Here is a 13,888-nt window from a genome sequence, read left to right as displayed (position 1 = left end):
TGGTGTTCAACTCACCATTTGGTCTGGAATGTTACTCCCACCCCCCAACCCTATTTTCTGCAGCTTACCCCCCCCCTCCACCTTTTTTTACTTTGTTCCCTTGCTGAAGTGGATCTTTTATATCTTTTAATGTTTTCCCTCCTTTTCTTCCTGCAAATATATTCATAAAACAAACTCTAACCCCCCTCCAAAAAAAAAAAAATTATCAAGAACGCAGGAGTGGCTGTGTGGTAAGTAGCTTGCTAACCAACCACATGGTTCCGGGTTCAGACCTATTGCGTGGCATCTTGGGCAAGTGTCTTCTGCTATAGCCCCGGGCCGACCAATGCCTTGTGAGTGGATTTGGTAGACGGAAACTGAAAGAAGCCTGTCGTATATATGTATATATATATATGTGTATGTTTGTGTGTGTGTGTTTCTCCCCCTAGCATTGCTTGACAACCAATGCTGGTGTGTTTACGTCCCCGTCACTTAGCGGTTCGGCAAAAGAGACCGATAGAATAAGTACTGGGCTTACAAAAGAATAAGTCCCGGGGTCGATTTGCTCGATTAAAGGCGGTGCTCCAGCATGGCCGCAGTCAAATGACTGAAACAAGTAAAAGAGTAAAAGAGCAAGTTGGTTGAGAAAGAAAACAATAAATTAAACAAAAATAAAGAACAAAACAAAACTGTTTAAATTATTTCTTTACTTCAAAAAAAAAATTTATTCTTAATCATAATTATGCGATAAATTAAAAGACAGGCTAAATAAATACACTTTATTACATTTTATTTTGTGTCTTTTTTTTTTGTTGTTGGTATTTTTTTTTTCTATCAGATATCAATCTAATCAATAAATGATAGGAATTGAGAAAAATCAAAGATTTTGGTCCATGAAATTCCTCTCGAAAACCTCCTGTGGAATTTGTTGCTCACCATAATTGGTCGTTTGTCAAAATTGGATGGAGATCGGAGAGGATCCATGGAGTGTTGTTTAACCCCAGGTTAGTGGTCATCGACTGAAGCAATCCAGCCTGTCTTTTTTATTAGCTAGGCAAAGTGTATATAGGAGTACATTATCCAATTTGTCCTGCCAGTTTTTAAAGACAGCAGACTATCGTTTTAGAGTGAGTTTAGCTACCGTTTCTACAAGGTTCAGCAGCCATGGAAAGGCTCTCTTTTTTTTTTTTTTCTTTCTTCCCTTTGGTTCCTGTGTTAAAATGGTCAAGTGGAAGCAAATAGGAATGGTCTGTCTGTGTGTCTCCTTTGAGTCCTGAAGTAAAATGGCTTGTAATTGGCAGATCTGAAGTTTTGGGTTTAACAAACTGTTTTTGGAGCAGATTACAGGAGTCACATCATCACCATCACCCTCATCAACAACAAAATCACTATCACCCTCATCACCATCATCATCATCAACAACAAAATCACTATCACCCTCATCACCATCATCATCATCAACAACAAAATCACTATCACCATTTGCACCATCATCATCATCATCATCATCATCATCATCGAGGACAATTCAATTAAATCGTTTTGAAACAATCAACTCTGATAAAGAACTAATCAAAATAATTAATGGTACCTAATTAGGGCTGTAATTTTGAAGGGAAGGGAAGGATGTTAGTTGTCTGGACTGGTTCATTATTTAATCGACCCAGGAAGGATGAAAGGCACAGGTGACTTCGATGGGGTTCGAACACAGAATGTAAACAGAGCTGAAGAAATAGCACAAACGCATTTGGTCTGATTCTCTACCGATTCTGTGAATTCACATCGATGATCATTTCTAGTTAGGATTACAGAGACATGATGCCAGAAATTCGAGGGGGAAAGGTAGACATAGCCTACATTAATAGGTGCCTTGTGGTGTTCTAAAGACTCCGCCGGTTACGACGACGAGGGTCCCAGCTGATACGATCAACGGAACAGCTTGCTCGTGAAGTTAACGTGCAAATGGCTGAGCATTCCACAGACACGTGTACCCTTAACGTAGTTCTCGGGGATAATCAGCGTGACACAGAGAGTGACAAGGCTGACCCTTTGAAATACAAGTACAACTCATTTTTGCCAGCTGAGTGGACTGGAGCAACGTGAAATAAAGTGTCTTGCTCAAGGACACAACGCGTCGCCGGGAATCGAACTCACAACCTTACGATCATGAGCCGAATGCCCTAACCACTAAGCTACGCGCCCTCACTTGTGGTGTTCACAGAAATCCTGGAGGGATTAAAGGGAGACAACTGACGTAGAGTTGACGGGGATACAAAGGGAGATAACTCAGAGGTTAACACCAGACAAAAATAGTTTTGAAATTAAATTGAATTGGTCTTCCTTTTCTTTCTTCTCTCCACTCTCTGCTCTTGGAGGAATTTATGGTGTGTGAATGTGTGTGCGTGCGTGTGTGTGTGTGAGTGTGTGTGTGCATGTGTGTGTGTGTGTGTGCTGTGAGTGAGTACTATGGTACGTACGTATGTGAGTTACTGTAACATGGAACTTGTGAATATGTTAGTATGTTGTGAAATAGAAAAAAGAAAGACAGAGAGACAGAGAGAGAGAGAGAGAGGCAGACAGCAAGTCTAAAATGTGTGTGTGTGTGTGTGTGTGTATGTGTGTGTGTGTGTGTGTGTGTGTGTGTGTTTTTTCGAAAACTGCAGAAGAGCGGATGAGAAGAAGCAAGGGGAATTGGTTTTTCGAAAAGCAGGGTCACTCAATCAATGACACCTCAAGATTTCCTCATCATTGTTGTTGTTGTTGTTATTGGGAGGGGAGGGGGTGTCAGTCATGGACGTCGCAGTAGTGGTGGTCTGTTATGGACGATTGCTCCAAACAAAGGTATGGACGGCATGGTCACTGTTTAACCTCAACCCAGTTCTGTTACAACAGATACAGTTCTGATAATGAAAGGCACTCCAGCCATGACCATGCCATCCGTTCATATATCTAATGCTAACTTGTCCAATGTGTCTTTGTTTTCTCTCAAGATAGTGTGATGATTCGAGGGCAATCCGGCTGCTCTTTCTAGCATGTTGGGTAACTGCATAGCAGCAAAGAGATTTCTGTTGCAAAGGGCAAATATCAAGTCCCTAAGAACTTGTGGGGTCCCATCTTTTAGAATGAGGGTCAAGTCCCAAACAACTTATGAGATCCCATCTGTGTCAAGAAAAATAACGAATCGTTAATTTTACAAATTAATTGACATGGAATTAAATTGCTGTTTTGGTCTGAAGGATTAAACTGGGTTTAATAGGGTTTTGTGGGATGTGGTTGGTAGGGGACAAAAATAGGGAGACACTTTGTTGAGGATTTGCATAAAGGCATGGGTTGTAGTGGGTGGTGTGGAAAGAATTTTCTCAGTTTACATTCATCAACTTTGGTTAGAGATTAAGGTATTTGGTAAGACAAGACTGGCAGAGCGCTGAAGACTTAATATATTATATATAATATATATATTATATTAAATTAGAGACACTTATATATATATATATATATTATATATATATATATATATGTATATATATATGTATATATATATATATTATATATACACACATTTTATATATTTTTATAGACATATACACATTACATATATAGATGTATGTATGCATGTATATTTACATAAAACAACATACACATCAGAAATATATATATGCACGCACACAGAGATTTAATCTATATAGTCACACAAACTCATTAATATATACAGTATTGACACACAGCTACACACACACATTTTATCTCTCTCTCTCTCTCTCCTAACAGAACTACAAACACGCACACACATACACATCTCCCATTTCACACCCACTCATGCTTGAGCACACCTCATTGTTTGTATGTGTTATATATTCCAAATTCTGTACAGTGTTGTTGTCAATGTTCTCTGTACAATGGTAAGAGGGAAATGGCACCAACATTCTCCTTGTCTCTTCCAAGAGTTTCATTCAATGAAGAGATAAGGGAAGAAGTTTGGTTGGTCAGTTGGTTTGTTAGTTGGTAAATTTGCAATCTTTTGGTTTCCAAAGATGGCCCTCCCCATTGACTGAGTTGGTGAAGATAAAGGTAAGCAAATTGGTAAGATTGCAGTTCCTTGCTTCAATGAGTGACCTCCAGAAAACAGCAACTCTTGATGCCCCCAGTCTTGGAGATTTGGTCAACTTTCTGCTAAGTTTAGGAATTAATCTGAAAGTGGAGAAAGAACAAAAGAGAGAAAATTCAATTCTGAGAAACTGGAAAATTGAAGAAAAAAATTAATTAAAACAAAAACACACATCAGGCGCAGGAGTGGCATAGGCGCAGGAGTGGCATAGGCGCAGGAGTGGCATAGGCGCAGGAGTGGCATAGGCGCAGGAGTGGCATAGGCGCAGGAGTGGCATAGGCGCAGGAGTGGCTGTGTGGTAAGTAGCTTGCTAACCAACCACATGGTTCCGGGTTCAGTCCCATTGCGTGGCATCTTGGGCAAGTGTCTTCTGCTATAGCCCCGGGCCGACCAATGCCTTGTGAGTGGATTTGGCAGACGGAAACTGAAAGAAGCCTGTCGTATATATGTATATATATATATATGTATGTGTGTGTGTGTATGTGTTTGTGTCTGTTTGTCTCCCTAGCATTGCTTGACAACCGATGCTGGTGTGATTACGTCCCCGTCACTTAGCGGTTCGGCAAAAGAGACCGATAGAATAAGTACCGGGCTTACAAAAGAATAAGTCCCGGGGTCGATTTGCTCAACTAAAGGTGGTGCTCCAGCATGGCCGCAGTCAAATGACTGAAACAAGTAAAAGAGTAAAGAGAGAGTAAAAGAGACATCACAGTTACTACTACTAGAACTGATGCGATCACATCGTGCACATATGGCTGTGATGCACATGCCTGGTGTACCCATGTCAGATGGGTAATCACAATGGGTATATTGGGTGTTGTATATTTGGACCTCAACATCACTTTGATGGTGGCTGTGCTGCTCAATGATAATAATAATGTGAAATTTTGAGTGTGGGGACCAAGTCAATCACATCAACCCCAGTGTACAACTGGTACTTATTTTATCAGAAAAGATGAAAGACAAAGTCAGTTGCAGCAGTATTTGAATCTAACTAGAAAGGGTATGGCCTGGTCAGCCTGTAATGACATGCATAAGATCTGGTCATCAAATCTAAGTAGAGACTTCAAACTTGAAATATTCAAAGCCACAGTCGAACCAATTCTACTATATGGCTCAGAAACCTGGACGTTATCAAAGAAGCTTGAGAGGCGGTTGGATGGAACCTACACTCGACTCCTTATGAGAGCTCAAAATCTCTCGTGGAAGCGCCATCCAACCAAAATGCAAATATATGGGAAACTACCACCTGTGTCATCTTTTGTGAAAGGTAGGAGAGTCCAGTTTGCTGGACATTGTTGTAGAGCTGAAAAAGAAGTAATTTCTACTCTTCTCCTCTGGAAGCCATCTACTCGCAATACCAGAGGGCGCACACTCTCCTACCCTGATGTAATCTCCAGGGATACAGGCATCCAGCAACAGGACCTCCGTAATGCAATGATGGACCGTGAAGTCTGGCGTAACATAGTAAATTCCATTGTCTCGACCACGCTCGAACAATGATGATGATGAATGATTTGAACCCAGAGTGTAAAGCATTTTCTCCAGTGTGCTAATGACTGTGCCAGTTAACAACAACAACAACAACATTAGTTTGAAATTTTTCCACAAGGGCAACAATTTAGGAGAAGGGGATGAGTCAATTACACAGCGACGAGTGAAATACTGCTTAGCATTTTGTCCAGTGAGCTAATGACTCTGCCAGTTCACCTCATTAATAATAATAATAATTTTGATGATAATAATAATAATAATAGCTTCAAATTTTGACACATGACCAGTAAGTTCAGGGTGGGAGATATGTCGATTCACTGACCCAAGTGATCAATGAGTAATTATTTTATGAACCCTAAAAAGGGACGAAAGGCACTGCCAACCTCAGTAGAATTCAAGACAGACGAAATGCCATAGCTTCAAATTTTGACACATGACCAGTAAGTTCAGGGTGGGAGATAAGTCGATTCATTGACCCAAGTGATCAATGAGTAATTATTTTATGAACCCTAAAAAGGGACGAAAGGCACTGCCAACCTCAGTAGAATTCAAGACAGACGAAATGCCATAGCTTCAAATTTTGACACATGACCAGTAAGTTCAGGGTGGGAGATAAGTCGATTCACTGACCCAAGTGATCAATGAGTAATTATTTTATGAACCCTAAAAAGGGACGAAAGGCACTGCCAACCTCGGTAGAATTCAAGACAGACGAAATGCTACAAAGCACTTTTGTCTGACAAGTTGATGATTCTGCCAGCTTGCTGCATTGTAATAACAACAACAACAATAAAAGGGAAAAAAGCCCTCATTTAGGGGGGAGGGAGCTTAAAGGGTTGAGAGGGGTTTGGGCTTAACAGATCAGTAATGGGAGTTATAAAGGACTGAGAACAGGATGGGAAGTCATTAGGGTTTTAAACAGATTGAGGCTAATATAAGTAAACCCTTAACAAGGGGTCACTCTAATCTGGTTAAAGGAGATGGTTGAGGGGTTTAGAAGTTTGTTTTGCAGTTATGAGGTCCCAAGTTCAATGCCACAACCTGGTTTCTTAGGCAAGCGTCACCATTGCCTCAGATTGACCCAGACACTGGCTCAATCGAAACTGTGAGGAAGCCCATCAAATAGAAGGCACCAGTAATTGAATGGTCCAGATTTGTCGTGGTCACTCAATCAATGACATCTCAAGATTTCCTCATCATTGTTGTTGTTGTTGTTATTGGGAGGGGAGGGGGTGTCAGTCATGGACGTCGCGGTAGTGGTGGTCTGTTATGGACGATTGCTCCAAACAAAGGTATGGACGGCATGGTCACTGTTTAACCTCAACCCAGTTCTGTTACAACAGATACATTTCTGATAATGAAAGACACTCCAGCCATGACCATGCCATCCGTTCATATATCTAATGTTACCTAGTCCAATGTGTCTTTGTTTTCTCTTAAGATAGTGTGATGATTCGAAGGCGATCTGGCTGCTCTTTCTAGAATGTTAGGTAACTGCATAGCAGCAAAGAGATTTCTGTTACAAAGGGCAAATATCAAGTCCCTAAGAACTTGTGGGGTCCCATCTTTAGTACCAGGACCAAAACTTTAACAACCTGTGGGACCCCTCTTTTAGAATGAGGGTACTCAGCCATTTCTACATTAATTTAAGAAACTTCAGTTGATCAAATAAAGAAAGAAATGTCCAACTGTTGGTGGGGAGTCAGGATTGGGCAAGCATTACTCACCAAATCTAGGAACAAAACATCGTCCATATTAGGCTTCTGACACAGAAAATCTTGATGCTTCATCCTCCTCATCCGCTTCTTCACTCTTCAGCATCTTCTCCAGTTTACTTATTTCTTCATCCGTCACACGACATTCAGTATCAAGTCGGTTGTATTCCTCTTCATACTCTAATCGCTCGTTGCTATCACTCGCTCGCAGTTTCTTGTCTCGTGTTGCAATTCTGAAATATAAAAAAGCTTCATTTTACAAACTCATCATCAACATCATCATCATCATCATCGTTTAACGTCCGTTCTCCATGCTAGCATGGGTTGGACGGTTCGACCGGGGATCTGGGAAGCCAGAAGGCTGCACCAGGCTCCAGTCTAATCTGGCAATGTTTCTACAGCTGGATGCCCTTCCTAACGCCAACCACTCCGTGAGTGTAGTGGGTGCTTTTTACGTGCCACCTGCACAGGTGCCAGGTGAGGCTGGCAATGGCCACGGTCGGATTGGTGTATTTTATGTGCCACCGGCATGGAAGCCAGTCGAGGCGGTGCTGGCATCGGCCACGAGAATTCGTTATTTTTAATTTTCCGTATTTCGCAATAAAGTTTGTCTAATTAACATCCATTTCTTTCTTTGAGAAGTATTCAAAGGCAGGATTTTATGACTGAAGCCCCTGACAGGAGCCCCTGCTATCCCAGCCCCCATCATCATCCTTATCTTTATTCTAAGTGGCCTCAAATTGGTAACTTCAGGGTTTACTTGCCTCTGTGTCACACACAGGTCAGGTGGTCAGGTGTTGGGGCATGTGCTACATTCACCATTTGTCAAGCTATTCCTGGGTCTGCCTGGGTGACCCACTGAGCAGAATCTCACTCAGTCCCCATCTCTGCAAGATACCACTTCATCTGCTGTGACCATGTGGCAGACCAACATGAGCCATCAACCCAACCGGATCCTCAGTGAAAAGAACACAGTAAGCAAGGTCTAAGTCAGGAAAACTGAGCAACATGACCAAACAGCCTGAGCTGACACTCCAGAATCGTACAATTAACAAGACTCACCCCAGTTTCTGAGCAGAGGAGTCGGTTGGATACAAAATCTATTCAATGGTAATCCATAATCCTGCAAAGTACCCGGGTACTGGATTCCTGTAGATTTTCCATCATCCTAATTACACTCCCAAACCATTCCCTTCCAAATTGAATTCCTCCGTCCCAATCGTTCAACTGACCTGTTTTGCTTCAAACTGACCAGTTTAGATCTCATCTCGTCCAACTTGGTCTGGAGGATGTCTGCTGGACGGTCCACATGGCCAGTCGATTTCCGAAATGGTGCTGCTGCCGCTGGGGAGAAGAAATACAAAGAGACAAAATTCAAAACATAAGAATTCTCTCAAGAATTGGGGGGGGGCGAGGGGGAAGACTTGGTCACATGGTTAAGTTCCCTATGAAAACATGGTGTTGTAGGTTCTGGGAATCCTGAGGAAGTGTCTTTTACTCTTCATCAACAGAAACAAGAAATGCTATTGTTCTTGGAGGGATAGATTTCCTCCATTGCCTAGTTTAACACCAACACCTACCCCCATCCGCCACCCGGTCCTTGGCTACCCTCAGTAGAGTCCATTCTGCTGGAAGTAGAATATTTGCAATATTTTGCTGGAAATCTTTATGTTCTGAGTTCAAATCCTAACAATGTCTTTAATCTATTAAATCCCAGTCATATACTGGGATCAACAGAATCGATTATTTTGTCCCTAAAATTTCTGGTTTTGTACCCTTTGTAGGAAAGATAATCAACTTCAGGTTAACCACAACCATCCCAACCAGTCATAGTCTACCTTGGACTAAATTATCTGTTGAATGCTTCTCTTTTTTTTTTAAGATCATAAGGAAGTGAGTTGAGGAAGATTTGGCTGCTATTTTTCACATGGGCATATGGCATAGTGGTTAAGAGCGTAGGCTACTAACCCCAAGATTCCGAGTTCGATTCCAGGCAGTGACCTGAACAACAACAACATCATCATCATCACCATCACCACCATCATCATCATCATCGAAAAATACCTTGGGAATGAGAAACCAGGTTCAAAATTTCCCCAAGACACCTGATGAAGGCTGAAGGCTATATCAGCCGAAACGTGTTAACAACAAACAAGATGAGGACAAATATCCATCAATTGTAAATAATGTAAACAACGATTCATACATTAGTTTGAAACTTTCTCATTTGGTTTGATTTTCCTCTATTCTGTGATGCAGTGGCCCTCATTACTCTCTTATATTTCTCCTTACTGTATCCACACTACAAGACAAGATGCAGTTGGAATTGGCAAAATGCTTAGCAGCATTTAGTCCACCTTTACACATTCTGAGTTCAAATATCGCCATGGTCAACTTTGCTTTTCATCTTTTTAATGGGGTCAATGGAATTGATTCATCCCCTCCCTCAAAATTGCTGGCCTTGTGCCAAAATTCAAAACCAATATAAGATGGGTGGGGAGAGGTAGTTAAAGACCTGTCTTACCTTTTGACAAACCATTTGGTGTTGTTTTATTGCGAGCCATCCGGGCACTGTTCAAGCTTTTAGTCCGTGAACAGAAGGCTGGTGTGTCACAGTCATTGTTGGAGACGGAAGAGATAGGACCGACAGAGAATGGTTTCTTGTTTGATGGCGAGTGACATGTGTTACCATTCTGTGCAAAGTCTGTCTTGGAATATTCTTTGTTTTGTTGGTTCTTCTCCTCAATCATCAAGATTTTAGCCTTCACATCCCAAGACCGCATCAACGTCTCGATGTCCAGCTCAGACAGCAGTTCACTGCTCCGACGCTGATTGTTCCAAGAATAAAAGAAGTCATTGAAAGTGTCATTTGAATCAGCAGCCGAGAGTTTGTCCAGGTTGCCATGCGATGAAGTCCGAGTACAAGTGCTGTTCAGTTCACTGCACGAGTTGGCCAAACTGTTGATGCCTTTATACCGTTTTTCTGAGAAACTCCTCTTTAAACTGAAGTCAATAGAACCAGACTTCATTGAGAGATCATCAGAAATACTAACACTACCAAAATCAGTGCCGCTGCCTGAGAAGCCTGCCAGACTGTCTTTGTACTCCACTTGACTGTACAAATTACCCAATGAGTTCCTCTTGTTCACGTCCCACAGCAGTACTTCGTTACCAGATTCTTCTATCTCCTCGTTAACTTCTGTTGCACCAAACGTTTCTTGTTTCACCCTCAGCAGCTGCTCATCTTTCAGATTTGTTAAGCTTCCGTCAGAAACTTTGACAACTTGATCTGACAATGTTGACGCTACATCATCAACTACATTTTCACCATCTTTCCCAGTTTGTCCAGATCCGTCAATCACATCAGGTGTCTGAAATACATGAAGGAAATTTAAATAAAATTAATATTTTAATTTTCCTAAATATTTTTCCAACTAAGTCGAGCAAATTTCAAATAGGAATTAGATTCCACAAAAAAAAACAAAAAAAACCTATACAGATTTTTTTCCTGGCTCAAGGACTTGAGTAAAACATAAACATATTGTTCAAAGAGAATTTGAAATTTAAAATACATTTAATATAATCCAATCGTTCTTAATATGATATCAAATTCCTTAATTTTTTCTTTGGTTACTCATTAAAAAAAACAGAATCCTCCTTTCTCGCTGACAACAATTAAACAACACATTTTGAAGTGGTGAACAGATTTTATACATGGTAATCCCTCACCATATCACGGTTCACCTATCGTACCCTTAGTACATCGCGGATTTTTCTGGCTAACATATGCAAATTCATATCACAGACTCTTCAACATATCGTGGGTTTCTGTAATCAATAGGCATTTAGATTTTTTTAGATTTCAATTATTTCAGGGGGGGGGGGAGGATTTAACACCCATGGATAGCTGATGGATTACTGTATTAAGAAAAAGGAGGCAGTCAGGGATTTGGGATAATTATTTATTTAACATCAGGAATTCCAAATGAATTTCTGAAACAAGATGAAAATGCTAAAATAAATAATTATCCAAAATTCTTACTCCTGCAGTATATAATACACACACACACACACACATACATTTCTTTATTGCCCACAGGGGATTAAACATAGAGGGGACAAACAAAGGGATTAACTGGATTACACTGACCACAGTACATAACTGGTACTTATTTAATTGACCCTGAAAGGATGAAAGGCAAAGCAACCTCGGCAGAATTTGAATTCAGAACGTAACAACAGACGAAATACTACTAAGCATTTCGCCCGGTGTGCTAACAATTCTGCCAGCTTGCCATCTTTATATATATATATATATATATATATATATATATATATATAATATACATACAATATATATATATATATATATATATATATACATACAATATATATATATATATATATATATATTATATATATATATATATATACATATATATATATATATATATATATATATATATCTATACACATACAATACGAGGGACGTTCAATAAGTAATGCCCCTAACCCACTTGCAGTTGTTTGATCTAGCTGAAATGTGCAATTATTTATATCTCTATAGATTAAGTGGCAAATTACAGCTCTGAACTAATTGTGGTTTCTGATTTACAGGTGTTTGAACTGAGTCAAGTGTGAAATGGAGCCTGTTGAGTGTCGAGCAGTGATCCGGTTTTTGTATTTGAAAGGACGCACACGACGGGAGACTTTTGATGAAATGAAAGTAACTTACGGTGATGATGCCCCATCATATGGCCTTGTAAAACACTGGCATCGTGAATTCAAACATGGTCGGAACTCTGTGGAAACAGCTCCCAGATCTGGTCGTCCCACCTCTGCCATTGATGAGGCATCTGTCCGTCAAGTTGAAGCTGCCATTTTGGGAGATCGACGCATAACTATTTGCCAAATAGCCCATGAGGTCAAGATTAGTACCGGGTCTGTGCAAACTATCATTCATAACCATTTGCATGGATTCCCAGGTTGCTCACACCTTTCCAGAAGCAAGAACGCGTCGAGTGCTCGAGGATGAATTTGGAGATGTGCCAAGAAGATGAGTCAAAATTTTTCGAAAGACTGATTACACAGGATGAAACCTGGGTCCATCACTATGATCCAGAGAGCAAAGCCCAGTCAATGCAGTGGAAGCACCGTGACTCACCTCCTCCAAAGAAGGCAAGGGTGCAGCCCTCCGCTGGCAAGGTCATGCTCACAGTCTTCTGGGACCAGGACGGAGTAGTGATGACAGATTTCCTGGCAAAGGGTACCACAATTACAGGAGCCTATTATGCTTCACTTTTGAGGAAATTAAGAGAAGCTATCAAAATCAAGAGGCGGGGCAAGATCAGCAAAGACATCCTCTACCTGCAGGACAACGCTCCGGTCCACAACTCGCATGTCGCCAGATCAGAAGCACAGGCGTGCGACTATGAACTCCTCCCCCATCCCCCCTACTCTCCTGACCTTGCACCCTCTGATTTTCACCTCTTCCCAGCCATGAAGTTGTTTTTGAAAGGAAAGCGTTTCCCAGATGATGCAGCCTTGATTTCTGAAGTTACGTCATGGTTGGAGGACCAAGCTGGGGGTCTTCTACAAAAACGGTCTCCAGAGCTGCATCAAACGATGGGAGAAATGCGTAACTCTGGGTGGTTCCTATGTAGAAAAAGATTAATAACTGTGCCAAGTTTCGTTGCTCTACTGCTATGGGAAGTGGGTCAGGGGCATTACATATTGAACGCCCCTCGTATATATACAATATATATATATATATATTCAGATGAATATGGTACGTAAGTTGAAGGCACCAGAATTTAGTATGTACTGAGCCCTGTAGAGTTAGCCTTATTCCTATTTCTGAAGCTCAATTGTTGTGCAGTATATCTGAGAATCATTTGGTTCGTAGTGACACCTATGTATGATTTCGTCTCATTATTTGTGCAGACATCACATTGGTAAACTATGTTATTTGTCTTTGAGAAATGGCACTTTGTTCTATCCCTACAGCTGCATAAATAGTTAGGTGTATCAACGTCCGTGTTGTATTGTGAGGGGCAATTGTTATTCAGGTCTTGGCTCAGTGGTTAGAGCGTCGAGCTTACGATCGTGAGGTTGTGAGCTCGAATCCCTGACCGGGCTGCGTGTTGTCTTCTTGAGCAAAGCACTTTATTTCACGTTGCTCCAGTTCACTCAGCTGTAGAAATGAGTTGCGACGTCACTGGTGCCAAGCTGTATCGACCTTTGTCTTTCCCTTGGATAACACTGGTGGCGTGGAGAGAGGAGGCTGGTATGCATGGGCGACTGCTGGTCTTCCATAAACAACCTTGCCCGGACTTGTGTCTAGGAGGGTAACTTTCTAGGTGCAATCCCATGGTCATTCATGACCGAAGGGGGTCTTTACCCTTACCTAAGTTAGCAGGAGGGGTTGCATTAGTGGTGGGGTGTTAGTCCTATTAGTTGGTTGGTTATTATTTTTATTGTTCACAATCTTTCTAGTTTCATAGAATTTGTCAAGTTTTTTTATTATTCATTGAGGCTATAATATATACATGCATATATATTAACCCTTTAGCATTTAGTCTGCTCAAATCTGGCC

At 41.1% G+C, this 13,888-nt stretch overlaps 1 protein-coding gene across 2 annotated transcripts in view; it reads right to left on the bottom strand.

Moving 5' to 3' along the window:
* Positions 1-3,523: 3,523 nt before the first annotated feature.
* Positions 3,524-13,888, bottom strand: part of LOC115224784 — a 222,098-nt gene continuing 211,733 nt past the window's right edge. Inside the window, exons 16-19 of one of the 2 annotated variants that reach the window (XM_036513760.1) lie at positions 9,818-10,664; positions 8,526-8,634; positions 7,306-7,526; positions 3,524-4,167 (exon numbers count right to left, since the gene is read on the bottom strand). In XM_036513760.1, coding sequence (XP_036369653.1) covers positions 7,334-7,526; positions 8,526-8,634; positions 9,818-10,664 — 1,149 coding nt within the window. In that variant the 3' untranslated portion in view covers positions 3,524-4,167; positions 7,306-7,333. Of the gene's footprint in view, positions 4,168-7,305; positions 7,527-8,525; positions 8,638-9,817; positions 10,665-13,888 lie in introns of both variants that reach the window. The other variant, XM_036513758.1, reaches the window with a different exon arrangement.

The sequence above is a fragment of the Octopus sinensis genome, linkage group LG26, assembly GCF_006345805.1.
Source record: "Octopus sinensis linkage group LG26, ASM634580v1, whole genome shotgun sequence".
Lineage (NCBI taxonomy): Eukaryota > Metazoa > Mollusca > Cephalopoda > Octopoda > Octopodidae > Octopus > Octopus sinensis.
This window is presented reverse-complemented; position numbering and strand designations above follow the sequence as displayed.